Source organism: Tachypleus tridentatus, chromosome 8 (genome assembly GCF_004210375.1).
Source record: "Tachypleus tridentatus isolate NWPU-2018 chromosome 8, ASM421037v1, whole genome shotgun sequence".
Lineage (NCBI taxonomy): Eukaryota > Metazoa > Arthropoda > Merostomata > Xiphosura > Limulidae > Tachypleus > Tachypleus tridentatus.
The window spans coordinates 30627110-30650167 of NC_134832.1; the positions used below are offsets into that span (position 1 = coordinate 30627110).

The window sequence follows — 23058 nt, forward strand, 5'->3', positions numbered from 1 at the left end:
TTCACACAAGCAGTGCATTCACCTTAAAAATTCTAAAATACCTAACACATCCAAACAATAAGACAGCTTTATGTTACTTAAAGTACATAAATGTTTGAAATTGACACTATACATACTAAACTATTTTCAATGAGGGCCTACTGAAGATTTAATAATTTTTTCTGGATGAGACTCCACCCCCTATAAATTAATCATTTTTAATAATTTTTGCCACAATCTCTTTAGGATAAACTTACTGAGTACACAGAATTTGGTATTTATATTTAAAGGCTGTTTCATTCTGTTTCATTCCTCATTATTTTGTTTTCTCATGTTAACCCTAACTCAAATGATTAACAATCATCCTTTTTCCTTTTTTTACTAACTTAATACTTATTTCAAATCCTCTCCTATTCAAAATAATCTATCTTTTAATTCACTCTTCTTCACCTGTTAAATCTACTGTGTAGAGACAGCCACACTTTTTTTTTCTACGACAGACTGAATGAGCAGTTATACTACTGGTTGGACAAGAATCAATCTAAGAAGACTTTTGAAAAAACAAAAGCTATTATGACATGCACAACTTTTAAGTAAAAGATCCAGGTACAAAAATTCTGATTTTCAATCATGTCTGAGGCAGTTAAGCATCAAATTTTCTAACTATTTGCAGTAAGGTATCAGATAAGACAAAATTTAGAAAGTTAACTACAAACTACCTGAAAAGTAGCAATTAGGGCAAGAATTATCAAATATATACAATAAAAACTTTTACTGAATTGTAAACTGGACTACAATAAAATATTTCAGGGGGATAAAACATGGAACAAAGTGAGTACAATAAATTATTTTTCTAATTTTCATCTTTACTGCTAATGATTACTTTGACTGACTCATCCATTAACCGTTAATTAAATTATCAGAAAAACTCCTAATGTACTCTTAACTAAAAAAACTGATACTTATTACTTGTCTGCAATAACATGGATACCAAACAATAAGTGCATAGTTAAAACCTCTGTGAAAAACAAATTTATTCATTAACAGCAGTTTGTTAACAAAGGACTTTGAAATTATAACATAGTGTGCCACAACAATATACATTTAGGATACCAAACTAACTTGGACAAACTTGTAGGGAAATGGGTATAAAATCAGGGTCCACAGCTATGATGACCTGGTAAGTTCCGTTCCTCATCATATAATTTACTTAGTGTTAAGATAGTCTGTTTAAATTGTGTATACCTCACTGAAGACAGAAGGTGAATCAATATTAACACACAGAGAAGTGTAGACAGTAGTGTAGCACAAGGTTAGGCGTTACCTTACACAAAAGACCAATTGGAAAACTTCCAAAACTTTTTCTAGACATGTGGTTTTTACAGCTCACAACTATATTCTCTTTGTTGAATCTATGTTATAAATAACCACCAGTTTGTCAAAGACATGATTTTTTTTAAAGCTTTCTTATTATTCGAGAGTGAAGAAGAAATAGGCAAAATTTAACAAATGTCATAGTAACTCGCACTCTGTTTTTAATGTATCTTTGATATTATGTACTTGTATATGTAAATAACGAGGGTGTTTGGTGTCAACCCACTCATATTGCTTACCTTATCATGTATTTTCAATTGTTCATTATTATTTTTGACATACTTGTAGACTAGGTTTATAAATGAATTAAACTCAAACTAAAGATGTACAATTTCTGAAAGGCTTAAATTGTTTAACAGGATGACATTAATGTAAATGAATATATCACTATTTTCAATTACTGAGCAGAAACATGTTTTACTAACTAAAAATTATTATTTTGATATTACCACTATATTTGAAAAGCTCACAGTGCAATTGCATCACAGCTAAGTAAGAATTAGACAAGTATCCCAGAGATAAGGAAAGTAGGAAAGATTAAGTTCATTTTTGCCAACAAATAATTTATTTCTTTAAATCTAAAGGGCTTAATGTTTAGAAAATATAATTCATTAGCTGATAATTGTGGAAGAATATTTCTGAAATAAAAATTTAAGGGAATATTTTTTGGTTATTATATGAAAATCTGTTAAATTTCTCTCAAAAACTTTTAATGCACAAAGGCCATTTTTCCCAAAGTAAATAAATGATAAACTTATTTGTAACTTATGGTAATAAGTTCATTTATCCTGATATAATCCACCCTGTTTCTCTTAACTTCATCACTTACATCATCTATAAACACTTAACTAAGGAATCCTAGTCAACTCTACATATACAATATAGAAACTTCACATGCGTAGTGACAACAAAACTGACTGATTCACAGTTTCAGAAATAAAATCACTCAATTTGTCTCAAAGATCTTTTGTTACAAGTTCATTTCCAAAAAAAAAATAAAACAAATTTATTTCATACAATAAATATGCAATATGAACTATATACATCAAGATATTTTTTCAAAATAAATGTTTACATAACTTATAACAAATTTATAACTATTTGTCATGGACCTTGAATATCAGTTGAAAAAAAACTAGCTGTAAATAATCAAAATGAACACCTGTGTGGAAATTACTTAAGTTCCTTTGAAGATAAAGATGAAATGTCCAATAGTAAGTTACAAGATTTATTAATAACTTTTCATAGAAATACCTTGGTAACATGACCATTTTCAACAATTACACTTAACTTACAAGTTTATTTCTAAAACAAGACAAAATGAGGGTGTGTTATCTGTATATGATAACTAGATGTCACATGGCACTGATTCTAAGTACTAAGTTTGTAGGTAGGATGTTAAAAATACACACTTGAAGGTCAGCAAAATACACACACATACACTTCAACATAAAAACAGTTGGCACACCACTACTAAACACCAAGTTAGGGAGGAAATAAGAAAGAGGGTAAAAAATAATTATTCTACATGTAAGGTCACATTTATAAATGGTATTGTGAAGTGTTTATTAAAACCAAAACAATTTGAAAATATAATACAGTACATCTATGTAGATGTTTCTTTTTCACTATATTTCATTAACTTGAATCCTATATTTATTATGATACAGCATATTATATAATAATCACCTATTGAAACTATGGAAACTAACAAAGAACTTAGTTTTATATTTAAAAAACTTAATAATACAGTATTTTAAATATTTAACCATGAATGCATTCAAAAAATGATTGATATATTAATTTCATGTTTTTTTCAAAAAGCAAAATACTGTAAACTGCTCAGTTCTACACACAATGACAACAATTACAAATTTCAGTAGTTGTTTCATCAAATTCCAAGCAAAATGATAGCCACTTGAAAATCCATAACTTCCACAGTGTACATGACTTTAGCACCAATAGCCAAAGTTGAAAAATAAGGTTTTATGTAAGGGATGTGCATTTTTGGAAAAAATTCAAAAGACACAATACTAGAAAAATTCATTCTACACAAACTAAAAAAACTTTTCTTTGACAGTGAACACAATCAATATACCAGTAGCAGCTCAGTTTATGTAAGGGATGTGCATTTTCTATCATTTATTCTGTAAGATTTTGCAGCTAAGTATGCAGAACACCCCACACATAAACTAACAAATAAATCATGGTTTACATTAACGGTTCCATGAAATAAAATGTGTTTAACATCTTTACATATCTATAATGGTGGAAAAATGTATAACAAGCTCTAATCGTTTTGACATCTTTCTTCTGACTGATAGTGAATTTTGAAGCCATAATGAATACACGTGCAAATTTGTTTCTTGGGTGATTCAATACTGTCTAATTATTATATCAGAAGTTTTATAGACTGTCTAGGTATTGCATCACCCATCTTTAGAGGTTTTTACTGAAACTCAAATTAGAATAAATACCAAAAATTCCATTTCAGCCTAGCCACCATGCTAGTCAGATGGTTCCAGCTATTATATATCACTGATAAAGCACTGTCACTAATCTGATATCCACACAGCTAGTAATTTCTAAATGATTGTCCCTCAACTTTTCTGACTTAGAAATAGTAGACTTTATCTGCAGGTATGTACCCTACATTAATATAATCCCGAGCATACCAGACAATTACGACAACCAAAGACTGGTTGACTGTGTTGCATATGCTGACCTTGGAACTCAAACTCACCCTTGTGTGCAGCCTAAAAGCAGTGTCAGTCTTCATACAATGTTTTTTAGAAAAACAATGATCAATTCTTCATCACCAGTGATATTCAGTCCTTGAAATAACTTAACTTATCCACTTCAAAATCCATGCAGTTCACCAGATAATAGAGAAAATTAGGAATACCCTCACCCTTGGATTGGATGTTAGCTTATGTAATTCCTCTTTTCAAAGGTGGTAAAAACTGTCCTAATAATTCTAGATTCACTAGTTTTATTTCATGTAAGGGAAAAGTTTCAGAAAGTCTGTTAAAAGATGCTTTGCAAAGTTATTTTAAAAATTAGAAAATTTATTAGTCAACATGGTTTCAATAAGAGAAAATCTTGCCTTACACATCTTTTGACATTCTTTGAAATGGTTATTGTTTATGTAGATGATAGTAAGGGTGTGGATACATTTCACTAACAATGCAAAACAATATTTATAATAAAAGTAAAATAATACACAATGAATAGAAATAGTACAAAATGAACTGTTAGTGAAAGTTACAAATAAATAATATAGTAAACCTCACTTAGGTAGAGAGAACTATTACTTGTCAACTCAAAATACTGTAACATCACAAATTTGTTTGGAAAATTTGATTTCATTAAACTAAGTATAACATGCCCCTTTTTTTCCCCATTATCCTTAGAAGGGTGTTAAATAGGATGATTTTAATGGTGGATGGTATAAACCAGTCTAGCTCATAAATGGATGTATATACAGCTGCCACCATCATACCATCCACCACCCCTTGGCTATGAAAAAAAAGAAAGGGTTATTATTTTCATGTTCATAATTTTAATGACTTTGAAAATTTGTAAATTCCTTTGGAAAGTCCACATGAGCAGTCACTAGGCAAACTCATGTTGTAACATGAACAACAAATCTAAAACAGCAAAGGCAGAAACAAATATTACCATAGGCTTAGTTTTATCTTTGACTGATCTACCGTTAACAGATAACACTATGTAAAAATTTTTTTTATTTTTTCTTGTTCCTGGACAAAATTATTTCCCAATTGCTTATGCCTGAAGTAAATGGAAAAAACATATTTTACTCTCCAAACTTTGTTTCTGTGACCAGGAAGCATATAATGAAAACATGATGGGAGACTATATTTGGGAGCTGATACCTGAAAGTGATTTACATTACAGTCATAAATCTCAAAAACTACTCACTTCTAAACATTTTCTGTATAACTTTAGTATAAATACATGTAAATCTTGATTCAAATGTTGTTTTATTCAAACCTTATGTAAATGAAAATGTGCAAATTTGCCCATTTTTACATAGAAAATAAGTTACTTTCTCAATTTCATTTTTCAGGTCACAAAAGCAAAGTTTAAAGGAATAATGGCCATTTTCTGTACTTTTACAACATAAGCAATTAAGAAATAACACATACTATCTAGGAACAAAATTTGTGTTACATAGTATAATAGTACAGTGTAATTGATACACATTAGTCACAATGAGATTAAAAATTAATTTTATGCAAAAAAAATCACAATAATATACTTTAATATATCATATACCTACAAAACTTAAATATTTTTACACTCCATATAAAGTTTTACTGGAAAAAAACAAACAACTTTGTATGGCATCTAGAATTTATTTGTTTCATAACTTTTTAGGAAAAATGTTTCTTACAAGGTAATTGCAACATCAATAAAGAAATTTTTCAAACTAACAGTGAACTTTATCTCAGTGATATTTTGTGCTAGTCAGTAGTACCGTGTTTCTCCAATAATAAGCCCTACCCTTAAAATAAGCCCTAGTTAAGAGTGGCAGGAAGAGGAAAGAAATAAAAAAAATTAATTTATTAATTAGTTTAATAGTTAGTTAATTAGTTTGTTTAAGTATTAATCAGTTAGTTTAATAGTTTAATAATAGTTTATTTTAAATGGTTAGTTTAATAGTTTTACTTTGTAACTTCATTTTTTTAATATATCAAAATAAGACATCCCCCGAAAATAAGCCCTAGTGTCATATTTTGGAGTGAAAATTAATATAAGCCCTGTCTTATTTTCGGAGAAACACGGTAGCTCACACTGAATGGAAATGCTGCACAAACAAAACGAGCCTTGTTGGGTGGTCCCACCCACTGTAGATACCACCCTGCTCCTTAGCCCCTCTTCTGATTAAACAAAACTCATGAATCACTCTTACTATCTATTGTCAAAAGCTAGTGATATCTATATTTAACAAATCACTGTTCACATTATTCATAATTTTCCCACAGTACAACTGTAAGTTAATGTTTATGAAGATTAAAAAACTAGTTTAGTTATTCATGAAAATGTAACATTGTTAAATGTAGTATCAAGAAACTAATGCCCTAAACACATGGTATATTTAAGCCCTTCTTTAACTATCTCTTGTAACAAGCACATAGAGCCGGTCATAGAGAAAATAAATACTAAATCTTTTGTAAGAGCCACAAATAAAACGTGATATGTCTCCAGTGTACCTCATTTGTGAGGTAAAATACAACAAGGAAAAACAAACAATTAGTTTGCTATTAGTAGTAATGACGACAGTCTAAGTTATGCCAAATGTAAAACCATAACATGGCCATGAATGATGAACTGGAAACTACTACAGTTGAATAGCTAAATGCACAAACAGAAATCTGTACCTAATTTCACCCATACTAAACGTGTAAAACATGTCTTTAAAACTTTAGATATGAAATGCAATTTCAATGCATCATCTGTTTATCACTGACTGGCATGGTTATGGCAATAACCAATAAAGTGGAAAGTTAGGAAACAGCATATAAGCTTAAACAATACTTTCAAATTTTAAAGCCAAAACAAATTTATAAAACGGATTAAATCAAATTCTGTTGGACTATCTAACAACCAAGACAGTGGGTTGTAAACAAGAACACGGAGCCCCAGTTTATAAATCATGCAAAGAACGTTTAATAGTTCTGTATTGTGGCAAAAATGAAGGCATGCATAGGTTAAAAGCGTGTTGCAAAGCCAAGAAACCACATTCTTTCAACTATGCCAGAGGTTAAATTTGCCTTATTTTCTTCAACTTTTTTTTCTTAGAAAACAATACTTAGGAAGGTGAGTAGATTCCAGGTAAAAATGTTTTGGTTAGTTTCGACTTTTAAATTTTAGTTAGGTTAGTTTAGTTAGTTATCTAGAACCTTAGGTTTAGCCTGACCTAGTTTTGTTTTTACAATTTTGGGTATATTTCATTTTTATTATATTATTCTGTGATTATGTACATTATGCCTACTTTGTCAGAATCTAGTTATAACGATTTAACAAGTGATAATAAAATTATCTGAAAAACAAAGACTTGACAAAACGCAATCGGAGGTTAACCGTCTCTAGGCCTTATTTAAATCAATTTAAACTATACTACATTCTAGATACGCGTTAAGCCTAACTGGTTTAAATTTACTAGATAAACACCTTATTGTAGACAAACTGACCTCTTTCGGGTGGGAAAGTAGCAAGTTGTTCCTCTTCCCGATTAACTTGGGTAATAATGGACGTACTGTCCATTTAGTCTTTCGCTATCTGCGCCGTTGCGATGTATTTTCTAAATATCCAAATGTAAAAATGTAACGTATAAAAACAGTAAACTCGAAATTCCAGATGGACAAACGAACCCTAGATGCAAGTGTCCCATGTTAACAGCCATGCGTCGTACGTGTTAGTATACTAAAGATAATGGATTATACCTTTACCTAAACCGAAATATTTATAAAAAGTCAAAAAGCATAACTTCTTTCAAATTTATTCAAGCATAAAAATATTTTTAAAAAATATAAATACATTGAAGAAAACGATGGATGAATCCTATCTAATAATTACAAAATATAATACACGAGTTAAATAACTATAACTAATAAAAACGCATATGAACTGTAAGTATCTAGAATAACTTCGCAATTTAATAATAACTCCCTCAACCTTCCCTCCTGCCACCTGTGGCACAGCGACATATCAGTGGACTTATAATGCTAGAAACCAGGTTTCGATACCCTAGATATAACTTTTGCTTACCTACAAACAAATCTTTCCCACTAGTACCTCAGCGTAAAGTCTAAATGATTGTTAAAGCGATAAAACTGAGTTTAGATATTCGTGGTGATCACAACACAGATAAGCCTATTGTGTAACTATGAAATTAACACACACACACACACACATATATATATATATTTAGACTCAAAACTCTTATTCTCTAGATATTTAATAAGCCTTCTCTTAAGTTCCCTGCAACACCAATCAAAGAATCATAATCGAAAAAACAAATAATTTTGGGTTGTTTGGTTTGAATTTTATCCAAAGCTTTGTTTGTTTGTTTTTGGAATTTCGCACAAAGCTACTCGAGGGCTATCTGTGCTAGCCGTCCCTAATTTAGCAGTGTAAGACTAGAGGGAAGGCAGCTAGTCATCACCACCCACCGCCAACTCTTGGGCTACTCTTTTACCAACGAAAAGTGGGATTGACCGTAACATTATAACGCCCCCACGGCTGGGAGGGCGAGCATGTTTGGCGCGACTCGGGCGCGAATCCGCCACCCTCAGATTCCGAAGCGCACGCCTTAACGCGCTAGGCCAATTATCGAAAGCTACACCTGGGCTATCTGCGCTAGCTGTCCCTAAGTTAACAGTGTAAGACTAGAGGGAAGACAATTAGTCATAACCGCTCACCGCCAATTCTTGGGATATTCTTTTACCAACAAACAGTGAGATTGATCGTCCCGTTATAACGCCCCTGAAAGGGCGAGCATGTTTGGTGTGACGGGGATTCGAACTCGCGATCCTCGGATTACGAGTCGAGTGCCTTAACCATCTGGTCATGCCAGGCCTATTTTTAGTTGTCTAAGCCCATTTGGTATTGATGAACAGCTCGGCCTTTTCTACTTTTAAACTTTCTTTTATCGTTTGTAAAATTAAGTTATGTTTCCATTTATTAAACTTGTTCTGATTAATTTTAATATATTTTTTTTAATTTTATCAATAGTTTATAACCAATTTATTAAGCTGTGTTATACTGTCTGTTTGTTTGTTTTGAATTTCGCGTAAAGCTACTCGAGGGCTATCTGCGCTAGCCGTCCCTAATTTCGCAGTGTGAGACTAGAGGGAAGGCAGCTAGTCATCACTACCCATCGTCAACTCTGGGGCTACTATTTTACTAAAAAAATTGGGATTGACCGTAATGTTATAACGCCTCCACCGCTGAAAGGACGTGCATGTTTGGTGCGACGGGGATTCGAACCCGCGACCCTTAGATTACGAGTCGAATCCCTTAACCCATCTGGCCATGCTGGGCCGATTATATTGTCATTACTCAGTTATATAATTCTCTTGTTTACATTGTGGTTGCCCCCCTCAGTGACACAGTAGTATACCTGCAGACTCACACCGCTAAAATCGAGTTTCGATACCCGTGGTGGACAGGGCACTGATAGCCCATTGTGTAGCCTCGTGCTTAACTCTAAACAAACAAACAAATGTGTATTTATTTTCTGAAAGTCCTGGAGTAGCTTATCATCAACCAACATGATTTTTTCCGGGTTGAAAAGGATCGTTTGTTTGAAAGGGTCGCCAAAGATATGTATATATATATAAGAATACAGCTTTTATGGTGATTTATTTCCAACAGTCTAATTTACTTATATTACTATCTTCACATCTTTCCTTTTTCCATTTGATAATTTCTTTATGTGTAGTATCTTTAATTGCCAGAACAGTCTTTTTATCGTTTAACCATTGTGTTTCTCAATCGTATGATGTAAGCAGTCCTGGATTACTGAATAAGCAGACTATATCTTTGTTAGACTTCCTTACACTTCACTACATACTTTTTTCTCAATTTTGTTCTCTATTTATTACTTATCCTTACCTGAACCAGGTCTGCATTGATCAATATAAAATTTATTAAGCTGTTAGTCTGTTTTCAACACACGTTGTGTACTGTTCTGTAATTTAGTTATTTTAATTTCAGCATACATGTAAGTTTTGTTTTATCTCGAAAGATAAAAAAATATTTTTTGGTTTACTATTGTTTTTATTTTAAATTACATATATATGTGTGTATATATATATATACCACTTTTAATATCTTTTCAGTGCTTAAGTCCCATAAAGGATTTAATCTGGCCCTGGATGTAAGACAGCATTTCTCAACCCTTTCAATACCAGGGAACAACTTATTATCTCTCAGACCACTAAAATGCGAATACAACACAAAAACGTCACAAATTTCGGTTTTTCTTGATAGACCTACAAGGTGCTTATGACGGACTATCAAACACTGATGCAGGGCATAAAGCAATTTCTTGTTTTTCTTCATGATTACAAATATCCGGGTTTAGGACTAAACCAATATAAGCAAAACACAAAATACATAACGTTTCTTCCTTTTTCGCTGCAAGTCTAAAAGCAGTCTGTGTAGTATTTACCATAGATAAACACCTAAATATCTAAGCATTATTCTTACAATATCCACATACAACTGTTTTATTATTACGTTCGGTATATTGCGACTGAAAGAGTATCGTATTTTAACATTCAATAATTACCTCCAAATACATCTTTAGTGAGACATATTTAGGTAAGCCTTTATAACGTTTTTTAGGGTGTCCTAAATAAAATATGAATTATTGTAAACTGAATATAGAAAGAAATACGCTAATTCTTTGGCTTTGGTAATAGTTGCATATGTTAACGACTAGAAACTCACATCTCTTTAGTTCTGTATGTTCCCTCATGAAAAAGGGCGAACTCTTCTGAAAGGAGAAAACGAAAGCTTGTACAAATTGTCCTGTAATGAGTTTTTACTTCTGTATAAATGTTACTTGGAACAGATAATGACATATGACTGCTGTAAACTTTCGCCTTAAGAATTCACTCTCTAGTAGAACTGTATTAATTATTTATAGAGCTTTATTGATATGTCTCTGATAACTAGATATTTAATCAAAATACTACATACAGAATAATACCAAAACTTTTACTGAGTAGGTAAGTGTTAGTTGAAAAATGCACAATACTCACTATGTAATGGAACAGAAACACAGAGCTAATACCTGATAAAATGTTTTAAATATGTTAGACTGTCACTGTCTCTTCCAAGAGATCTTGAATCAGATCATTTAAAGGAAATCCAAGTTTCAGACTATATTGACAGTTTTATTACCAAGTTCCAGACTGCCCATTTGACTAAAGATAACAGGGGTCATGATGAGATGCATGTAAAGGAGGATCACCATTCTAACTCAACTCCTTATATATGCTTTCCGCTTCTCAGCATAATACCATATTATAATAAAAACTTATGTTTATGATCTGTAGAAGCAATCTAATACAATATTATTATTAACATGCTATAACTGGATCTACTGTAGAAAAGTAAAGGAGATCACATTAATTTATACACCTGTCTTTGCTGATATACAGAGGTAGTATGCATTTTGGTGATGGGTTTCATATTTGTATTTTTTGAATGGATGGTAAACAAAGTTGGAAGATGAAATATTATCAAAAAAAAGGCAGTAGAAAGGAAAACCTTCTTAAAATATGTTTGCTTTTTGCCTTTTTATTCCAGGTACAGTATTACCTATTGTGAAACACAATAGTTATCTTCATCAAGGTGAAAATGTACAACAAAATGTAGCCTGAGTGCTAATTTTTGACACAAGATTTTTCAGTAGTCTTATTTTCAAGAACTTCATAGAAGATTGATTTTCAACATTTTACAGTTGAAAAATAGTCACTTAAGAAAAACTGCCCCCCCCCAAAGTTGCCATTCAACATGAGGATGGATTAAGAATGATTACATAAATCTCACCACTGCTTATGAAATCCACTGATCCAGAGAGAGATCCTCTCCCAGTTGTTGCTACAATTTTACTTCACATCTACATCTCAACTAAAGCTGCTTTTTTTCCACTGTAAGTTTTACATTGTCTCAGAAAGTATCATTTCTTGATCATAAACTATAACATAGTTAAGTTACTCAGAGGGAACAAAGAAACATTAAAAAAACACTCTGCAATAAGATATCTCAGTTATGGCACCAAAATGGCGACTTCATAACATAATCTTTGATACTTGCAAAAAAAACAAATAAAATTGAAACCTATAAACAATCACTAAGTTTCATAACAATGGAAAGTTACAAAAGTTTGGTTTATTGAGAGATAAAAATGAATTAAAACAGTAAACAAAGGAAATAAATGTTCGTGTAAAAGAGAAAAAATCTTTTTTACAAAGAGAAGAAAATAAATGTGCTGAAGTCTTAATTTCTTATTAATCAATCTTAATGTATTTGTTTGTTTGAAGTTAAGCATAAAGCAACACAATGGGCTATCTGTGCTATGCCCACTATGGATATCAAAACCTAGTTTCTAGCATCGTAAATACACAGACGTACTGCTGTCCCACTGAGAGGACATATATGTTAGAATAATTTTATAGGTAGAACAAAGAAAAAGAATCAGACTTTTTTCACATCATTATGATGATCATAATACAGTATTCCACATTCCTTAATTACCTATATATATCTATATCTAATGAAAGATAAACTCTTAGGCCCCTACTAACAATAACTCATACTTCAGAAATGCAATGACAAAAGAGCTTGAAAAGCAAGTACAAGCTTTATGAAATGACCAGTTATACATAACCCTGGACCAAGGTAAGAATTTGTTCAATTTACATACACTTAACATAACTCAGTTATGGAACTGGCTCAGTTGGTTTGTATTACAGACTGTGATAACTGGATTTACTGTAGAAATGCTAAGGAGATCATATTAATTTACACCTGTATGCTTTTTGGTGATGGGTTTCATATTTATTTTTTGAATAGATGGTGAACAAAGATGGAAGCTGAAATATTAACAAAAGAAAGGTAATATAAAGGAAAACCTTCTTAATGTTCGTTTGCTTTTTGCCTTTTTTATTCTAGGAACAATATAACCTATTGTGAAACACAATAGTTATCTTCATCGAGGTGGAAAAGTACGACAAAATGTAATCTGAGTGCTATTCTTTTGGCACAAGGTTTTTCAGAACTTACATTTTTAAGAACTTCATAAATTATACTTATAGGAGAAGATTTTTTCAACATTTTCCAGTTGAAAAATTGACGCTTAAGGAAAGCCTGGCCTTTTAGAAAATCTTTCTCTCCAGTCACAGCAGCTACGATGTATACATATAATCATTTTGTGAACCGGAACACAGCCAATTTGGTAAACTCACAAATCGCATTGTAAATAAATATTGTTTATTTATTCAGTATATTTTGTTTGTTCTTTCTTTTATGTCCATATTTAATTTATTCTTTCCATAACGTTTATGCAATCTGCATTTGATGAATAATTTGAAATTTATTTGATCATATCATTTAATATTTTGATGTGGGTTTCTTTGCATTTTCATTTATACTGTTTTCTTACCGTCTTGTCATAATCACGTGATCCAGAAAACCATGAAAACTGTTCCTTTTAGTTATCTATAGCAGGTATTATTTACTCTGTTATAAAACATGTGTTAATGTCACACATCAGTATCAAAAAGCTGTACGACTGCAACATCCTTCGCTGCTCGAGTGGACGATGTCTGTATATTACAACTGATGCATGCCATTGGAAATTGATCAGTCACGTGGTAACGCTATTGCAAATAGAGTGTACGTAGTTTCTTGCGAAAACAGTCATCTTGAGAGGTGCAAAGCGGATAATTTACTCACTAAATGCGTTTATCTCAGTATGCAAATACAAACATTGTTTTCTTTTTTTTGCAATAAAGATTATTTTTACATTTCGTTAAACATTTTCAGTTTAATTAATTCTCACATAGCTTAAAACTCAGTAGAATTTCAAAATTCATACCACTCTACAACTCTATTTTGACAAAGTAAACTTATCTGATAATTGCGAGGAAATTATTTTATCTGAAAATGACATAATCTGAATTGCAACTTTGCTCTAGACTCTTTTAATGTCGTGCTTCTGTCCTCGTCATAAGATATTAGCCTCTTGTTGTGACACGTATTAACCAAACTATAGATATATTTTAAAGAAAACGTTGTATAATTAACTTTAATGTCGATCTCAAAATTTAGATTTTTGATTATAACGTCCTCAATTAAAATTATTTTACTTCACATCTCATTAAATGACAACAACATGAAATGTTTGGACAAACTTTTATTAACGCCATGTGTACGCTGAATAAGAAATATGAACACTTAAGCTTGGCCTGCTGGTTAAAGTACTCAACTCGCAACTTATGGGTTACAAGTTCGAATCCCATTACCGAACATTCTCACCCTTTCAGCTGTGGGAAGGTTATAATGGTATGATCAGTTCTATTTTTATTTGGTGAAAGAGTCGCCCAAGAGTTCTAAATTAGGAACAACTAGCACAGAAATCCCTTGAGAAGTTTTGTGTAACATTCTACAAAACAACAAAACATTGTATATTTTCATTAAATGGTACTTTAAAAGCATATAAAAGCATAGAGTTGTTTGTTTTGAATTTCGTGCAAAGCTACTCGAGCGATATCTTCGCTGGACGTCACTAATTTTGCAGTGTTAAACTAGAGGGAAGGCAGCTGGTCATCACCACCCACCGCCAACTCTTGAGCTACTCTTTTACCAACGAATTTTAAAACAATTAAGGTAGACATGTACACTTGATTGATTACACTGATAATGAAAGTTTTGTTTTGTTTTTCTCAAAATATTCTGTAACTAATTTTTAGACTTTGAGAAAAATATAGTCACATTATTTCTATCAGTAATCATATGTCACCCACGTCACCCTTGGACAATAAAAAAGTAAGTTAGGGGTGGGGTATCTATCAGGATTACACGATTTACCAATTGTTAATACTGTTGCTAACATCTGTAGTAGCACATACCAACTAAATACATGATTGTGGACAGATCTCTCCAATGCATACAGAAAGGGTATTAATGTATGTCATGCGTAATGCGTGTTCACACATTTTCAATTAGCATAGAACCTTGTTATGCTCTCCTTCTTTCAAATAATTATTACAGGAGATATTACGAAGCACTACTTGATGATTTTATGATCCTTTCCTATATTGTCTACTTTATTCAACCACTAGCTATATCCCTCATGCTCTAGAATAACACACGTAGCAGTTACGTAATTAAAGATAAGTCACTTATAATGTGGTGGGGAGCTAATGTAATTTGAAACAAATGGTAATCTTGTTCTACATATATATTGGAATATTTAAATTGAATTTCAAACAGTGCACTGAATTCGTAGACTATTTGCATAATATTCATCTATCTACCTCAGATGTTCTGACAGCTGTGTATTTCTTCTCACATATGGTGTGGAAAAAGTAAGTGTAGTGGCGTGGCGAGGCTCATCTGCTTCCACTTTGCTAACTCTAATAATGATCATTCCGGTAGGATCCTCAATGTCCATAATTATATGGTAGTACCAGGACTAACTCGAATTTAAAAACTTTATTAGTTGAAATAGCTTAGTCTACTTTTCCTGCATCATAAAATAGTGTGGATTAGCTATCCTAATTCTACATCGTAAAACACTACTTATGTATCTAGAGATAGTGTAAATCCATCTTCCATATATACATTTTTTTGCAAAAACCAACAAACAAAAACTGAAAATTTCGCTAGTAGGTACATCCCCAAAATCTGAATAACAGAATAAACACTAACAACAAATTAACGAGATGTGCCACTCCTTTTATCACCGTTTACTAGGATAAAGTTAGCATCAAATGTCTGTTTTTGTTTTTGAATTTAGCGCAAAGCTACACGAGGGCTATCTGCGCTAGCCGTCCCTAATTTAACAGTTTAAGCAATTAGTCATCACCATCCACCGCCAACTCTTGGTCTACTCTTTTATCAACGAATAGTGGGATTGACCATCACTATATAACGGATGAAAGGGTAAGCATGTTTTGTCTAACGAATATTCTAACCCGCAACTTTCAAATTGCATGTGTGTATGTGTGTTTTCTTATAACAAAACCACATCGGGCTATCTGCTGAGTCCACCGATTGGAATCGAACCCCTGATTTTAGCGTTGTAAATCCGTAGACTTACCACTGTACCAGCGGGGAACCAGATTGCGAGTCAAGCATCCTAAGCGCCTGGTCATGCCGTACCAAAAGTGATCTGTTAACCCACACCTGAAGCAGATGTTCCAGTTTACTTTTCCAAGAGACCTGTGAATGGGCAAGGCTACTTAGTGTTATTCAATTTTATTATATTTATGTATGTAGCATACTTGTGGTTGTGTATAGCGTTTGGTAGAACACAAGCTTTTGTTATGTATTCAACTTAGGACGTTGATCTGGTTACAACCGCTTCACCAAAACCTAAACATGATACAGGAGGATCCTTCTAACGTTTGTTTGAAAATATTACGAAACGTTTTTCCGGTGCTACACGTTTCCTGCCGGAAAAGTATCTGACGCTTGCGCAGTGAAATCCGTTTGCTCATCGACGACCTGTTACACACAATGTCGTCAGTGAAGAGGATAGAGAAAGACCTGCAAGAGTGTAAGTGAAGCATATGTTTCCATATTTATATTTAATTTACCCACATAAAGAGACATAAATATATATATATATCGAATTACGATCTCAAGTCGAAAATTCGGGAACAGATGTCCGTTTGTATCTCAGATCTTATACTTGCTGTAAATACAAGCGAGTACATCGATCGATGTGTTCGATTTCTTGATTCGACTTATGTTTTGTTTTCACTTATGTCGAAAGCAATACGTTTTGTTTGCGAATGTAGCATTACAATGAAAAATTCCAAAATAAAATAACTACTACTGGAAAAAACTGAAAAAAAAGATCGGGCTATTCTATCAGTGACAGCAGTGCTACTATTTTAAGCAGAATACTTTCACCTTAGAATCTGCGTAGCATAAAAAAGTACTTCAAAACACATAACATGCTGTATATGTATCATTGGACATGTTATTAATCATTAACTTTCGTTTTCATGAAAAAACTGTATCGCATTATTTATACAACTTGTGCATTTAACCCAGCTTGTAAAAATACAACGAAAGGTATATCGTGTCAAAGGTGTTTTTTTTTTATGTTTTATGAAGAAGGCATGTTATAAATAATTGTGGTAATAATTGACAGAATATCGATCTGTAACACTGTGGTAATAACAGTGTTAGTAGTGTCATGTGGTAATAACAGTGTTAGTAGTGTTATGTGGTAATAACGGACACGTTACTAGTGTCATATGATAATAACAGAAGCATATTAGTGTCATTTCGTACAGGAAGTAGCAGAAGAAAATCTCATCCATAAATATTTAGTAATCACTCATATGCAGACCAACAGAAGTGATCTGTGCTTATGATTAAATATTTTTACTTTTTTTTTGACGATATATTACAACACACCAATTTTATTATTTTACTTAAAGATGAGAGGTAAAAACGAAAAGGGCCTGGCATGGCCAGGTGGTTAAGGCATTCGAATCATAATTCGAGGGTCGCGTGTTCGAATCCCAATAACACCAAATATGCTCGCCCTTTCAGCCATAGGGGCGTTATAATGTGACGGTCAATTCCCATTATTCGTTGGTAAAAGAGTAGCTCAAGAGTTGGCGGTGGGTGGTGATGACTAGCTGCCTTCTCTCTAGTCTTACACTGCAAAATTAGGGACGGCTAGTAGAGATAGCCCTCGAGTAGCTTTGTGCGAAATTCAAAACAAACTAAACCAAAAATCGAAAAGTGAAAATAATTTGAAAAAGAAAGTTTTCAACATTTGTCTGCAAAACTTATAACAAGTAAATAGACTTAGTATTCCCATAGGCACTACCAGTGAAAGCTGTTTTACAGTACTTATATTTGTATGTAAACGAAAGTGTATGCCTACTTTCCTTATCTGTAAATATACACACACTTCTCTTGATTTTTATTTTTATTTTTTTGCAAACTAATGGTCGTAATGTATGAAAAACTTAGTTTTATTTCAAAATTTGAAAGTATTTATTTATGAACGTATTACTTATTTTCTCATTAATGCCAAAAGTTGTATTTTCGTGTCCTTCTCCGTGTAGTTTCAACAGCTGTAATATTAAATGGTAATGCACAGACCTAACAAAGTAATTTAGAAATATTTCTTTGAATGTTAGAAATTTACTTAGGCCTGTGCTCGCTGTGAACAAACGAGACAGCCTAGAGTGGCTTTGCGTTGAAACAAACAAACGTTTATGCTGAATATGCTTGAATAATTTAGTAATCGCTATTTGAAGATTACCAACATCACAGAAGTTTATTTTTTTAATGATATTTGGTTATTTTATTTTCTCTGATTGAGCTAACGTATTTGTAAATTAGTTTTTAGTAACGTTAATAGAAGAAGATACAATTCCTGGTAATTGGTTAGAAATTTGTAATGAAAGTCAGTATTCAAAAGACGCATCGTCAGAGGTCAATTATGCAACGCAAAACCAGGTTGGTGATAATATTACGTTAAAGGAATGTAGAAACAAGGTAAGATTCTCAGTAGTAAATACACGCATTGGTTGTTAGCTTTATAGAAAGAAAACTGAATGGTTACAATATTGTACATGTGATATTTAGTGTAAGGTCGACAGTTAGAAAAACAGTACTTATTTTATATACAACCTACCAGAGTTAACACTATATGTAGTATATCTATTTATCAATCGAATGTCTGTCGGTGTTTAGGTAAGAAAAGTTCATACACACCAGGTTAACGTAATATTATCACCAACCTGGTTTTACGTTGCATAATTGAACTCTGACGATGCGTGTTTTGAACACTGACTTTCATTACAAATTTATCTATTTATCAGTTAAGCTGTCTAGTCTATTTTAAATTTTGCGCAAAGCTACACGAGGGTTATCTGCCTTAGCCTTTCCTAATTTAGCAGTAACAGATTGCGGGAAGGCAGCCAGTCAAACCACCCGCCGCTTACTTTTGAGCAACTCTTTTTAGTTATGAATAGTGGGATTAATTGTAACATTAAAACGCCCCCACATGTATGTTCGGTGTGACGGAGATTTAAACCCGCTATCCGCAGATTGCAAGTCGAGCACCCTCTCGCCATCAAGCCGCGTTTGATGTTCATTGAATACTTGACCAATAAGACTGTTTATCGTGCTCCTAACTCTTCTGTGAATAGTAAAACATAATTCTAAAACTTTTGAATTACTGATTTCAAATTCCATTTTGTTTTAACAACAATTAAGTTAATTTGTTTGACATTAACTGAACTTAGGTGGTATAAGTTCAAAAAGTTTGAATTTACAATAAACAATCAATAAACCTAACTGATGAACTTACAACCCATGTGTTACAAAACAAATTAGTTCTCTGTGTGTAAAAAAAGTATATTATGAATGGGATTTAAAATTCGTGAAATAAGAATGTTTTAACATGAAAACAAAACTTGAACATTTATTCACCCAAAAATTAAAAACACTATTTATTTATGTCATTAATCAAAAGTATAAAAAGAAACTATTTGCATATGGTAAAATCTCCTCGACGTTTTCCTAATGTCAAAATGAATTGTGTTTTTTTGTATAATATTCAGGTAGTTGTATTGCTTCATGGAGGTTTGCTTCGTGGGTAGGACTAGCAATGATGAAAAACGCAACATTGAAGCAGTAAGTGTAGTGGTAATGTTAGAAAAAAAACACGAAAATAAGTGATAATACAGAAATATAACAACGTTCTGTTTTGGTGACATTGAGATGACTTCTTGTGAATTATTATTATGATATTAAACTATCATTATATATTTAAGTATACCTACTTGTTTAATCGATACAAAGTTCCCAGTTATCCATTTTAAATATTATAAAAGTAAACTGTCACCATACATATTGCAATACAAATTCACGTGTACTTAGTAGCAGCTGTTTTATCACAATGATACATCTTATTCGTACGTCGATAAGCAGATGTATATTGTATCTATTTTTGCAATGCAGGTGTTCTTTTGTGTTTTCTTTTATCAAAGAGAAATTACAGTTGGTTTACTTCATTCTATGAACCACTTCAATATTCTAACTCGAGGAAACTAAGAATTGGATTCTTAGATAACATGGAATTGGATTCGAAAATAATGCTTTCACTTTATGTTAATTTTTGTTAATTTATTAATTATCAATCATTCGTAGATCTTTATCAGAGAACAATAAACTTCAAACTACTTATGTTTTGATGTGATACATTATTTCAAAAACACGTTTTAATAAATTAACATTTTTAAGCATGGTTATTATTACTTACAGTTGTAATTTTATTCCGTGTGAAACTACATAACTTGATAATCTAGCTCCCTAACCTAGTTAGCAAATACGAAAGTTATTCATATAAATCAGCTCTCCATTTGGGTTATCTGTAAGATAAAAGGCTTAAAATGAAATGTTCTAGGTTCGATGTCCGTGCTGGGCACAGTGAACATTGTTCTCTCTGTAATGCTATACATAAATAAATATTTAACCCAAACTACGATATTTGAAATAATTTTACCAAAATACCATGCTTCCTATACTTTTGGTTTTTCTGAACTTCAAAAGTAAACAAAAGCAAGTTTAGTCCTTATCCAGTTCTCAGAGTGCTTTGTAGTAGTAACTTTAGTCCTTATCTAGTCTTCAGAGTGCATTGCAGTACTAACTTTAGTCCTTAAGTTGTCTTCAGAGTTCCTAACAGTGTTTCACAGAAAAGCTCAGTTTTACGTGTGTTATATTTTTCATTTCAAAATAACGGGTGTTTTTGGTTTTAATTTTAGGATTTGAAATTTGTTATTAACCTATACATTATCGACACATCCGTAGAGAAGTTCAACGTATTAAGTAATCTTATATTTCTACTTTTTGCAAAGTTCACTCTCTAGTGAGTTTATCAAACCATTATTTTTCAGCGGTAACTTTACGAGCTCACGAAGCTAAAATCCAGGGTTTAATTCTCCATAGTGAACAGAATGCAGATAGCTTATTACGTAGCTTTGCACTGGAACAAATAAAGAAAGCAAAATATTAAGCGAAATCACTATTTTTTGTTCAAAATACAGAAATAACCTAAAAAGTAAATAGTGAGGTTTATTGGCAAACTGATGGTATTTTTGCTTTTTTTGTGTCAATTGAACTTTATGATAAACATTGTAACAAGCAAAGTAAGAATTAATTAAAGTTATCTTATGGATAAAACAAGTAAAATATTTTCAAAACCTTTTTTAATTTCCAAGAAATACTACATTTTGTTAAATTTACCTTGCATTGTCAAGTGAATAAAATATATTACAACACAGCAACAGATACGTATGAAACAGTTCACTAACAATATATAAAAAAACTGATATGAATCTCGTTGTTAATTATAGTATTAAACTGTGAACTATCTGGAAGATAAAATTTATATGTAAATTCCATAGGCTTATGGCGTGATAAATTTACTTCAATTTTCACGGAAATTACAAAAATAATCTTAATAGAGAATTAAACTAAGTTAAATCAATAGGTAAGTGATACTTTTTTACGTTTTTTACAGTTTTAGTTGATTGAAATGGCAGTGAATCTGAGGGTAAAGCACAGATAGCCAAGTCACTGTACACTCAACAGCATGACACGATATGGCCAGGCGGTTAGGGCGCTCGTAATATGAGTCGCGGGTTCGATTCCCCGTCACACCAAACGTGCTCGCCCTTTCAGCCGTAGGACTGTTATAATGTGACTGTCAATCCCATTATTAAGTGGTAAAAGAGTAGCCCAAGAGTTGGCGGTGGATGGTGATGACTAGCTGCCTTCCCTCTAGTCTTACACTACTAAATTAGGGACGGCTAGCGCAGATAGCCCTCGAGTAGCTTTGCGTGAAATTCTAAAACAAACAAACCCTTAACAAGTATATATCAGTAAAAGTTGAAATTTAATAGTGGAACTGTTTTTGAATTTGTTTAAAATACGTATAGGTTGAATAAACTGAAGTTGGACACATCTCGGAATTCCCACATAATTATCCTTTTAACTACATCAGTTTTATATGAACAGAGCAGTGTGTCTTAAAAATAATAAAAAATATCGTTTGTATAGTCTTAAACACACTATATTTTCACATCACAAATCCGCTAACCCCTTATGATATTGAAAAAAACCGTTAATTATATTACAAACCAATTTCTAGTGAGAATATTTGTATTACATAAAAATTTAATAAAAAGGGAAAATATAACAGAAAATTTACCTTCATTGCCATGTGTAATATTTTTGTCAATGAATACACACAGAAGTCTACGAAATACTGAGTCGTTATTATATCGCGTTGGTACAGTGTTTTCCTGAGGGTGTAATACGTAAGTTTAGCGTTTATCGAGTATTTATTTTTAGAAGATATCAGCATTATGTTTGATTTTCTCATTACAAACCCAGAGATGATCTAATGCGGTTGTTATCAAATTCTAATTTTAATAATAATGAAATTCAACGGGTGAAGCTTTCTTCTCCTTTTACAAACATACTAATTTAACACAACCTGGGATTAAGTACTATTCTACAAGAATAATAATATATTACAAGTGTTGAACTTCGTAAGCTATTTATGAATCGAGTCATGTTGGATATAAAATTCATGGTTTGATAGACACGATAGATTAATGACCCTTTTTTGTTCTCTGAGTTTTTAAATTCTGTATTTTATATTATACATTTGTACTCTACAACCACATTTAGTTCTACCACATTATCACTAGAGGGATCTATTAAAGGATATGACATAACATGCTCATTTTTGTTCCACTCTTTACCAACATTATAACGTTCTCACGTCTGAAAAGGTGAACACGTTTAGTTAAATGACCTGGCATGGCCACGCGTTGAGGCGTGCGACTCGTAATCTGAGGGTCGCGGGTTCGCATCCCCGTCGCGCCAAACATG

At 32.3% G+C, this 23058-nt stretch overlaps 2 protein-coding genes across 10 annotated transcripts in view; one reads left to right on the plus strand and one right to left on the minus strand.

Annotated features, from left to right (window-relative positions):
* LOC143222087 (carboxy-terminal domain RNA polymerase II polypeptide A small phosphatase 1-like) overlaps nucleotides 1–7999 on the minus strand; it is a 49415-nt gene extending 41416 nt beyond the window's left edge. For 2 of the 6 annotated variants that reach the window (XR_013011999.1, XM_076448009.1), the window contains exon 1: nucleotides 1102–1253. Coding sequence is in view for 4 of the 6 variants with exons in the window: in XM_076448009.1 (XP_076304124.1) it covers nucleotides 1102–1180 (79 nt within the window). In the remaining 2 variants the exon portion in view is untranslated. Of the gene's footprint in view, nucleotides 1–1101; nucleotides 1256–7571 lie in introns of those variants that run through there. The other 4 variants (XM_076448012.1, XM_076448011.1, XR_013012000.1 and 1 more) reach the window with 3 other exon arrangements.
* An 8579-nt stretch (nucleotides 8000–16578) lies between these two features.
* Nucleotides 16579–23058, plus strand: part of LOC143222088 (solute carrier family 15 member 1-like) — an 88726-nt gene continuing 82246 nt past the window's right edge. For 3 of the 4 annotated variants that reach the window (XM_076448017.1, XM_076448013.1, XM_076448018.1), the window contains exon 1: nucleotides 16579–16678. The gene's annotated coding sequence lies outside the window, so the exon portion shown is untranslated. Of the gene's footprint in view, nucleotides 16679–19718; nucleotides 19792–23058 lie in introns of all 4 variants that reach the window. The other variant, XM_076448014.1, reaches the window with a different exon arrangement.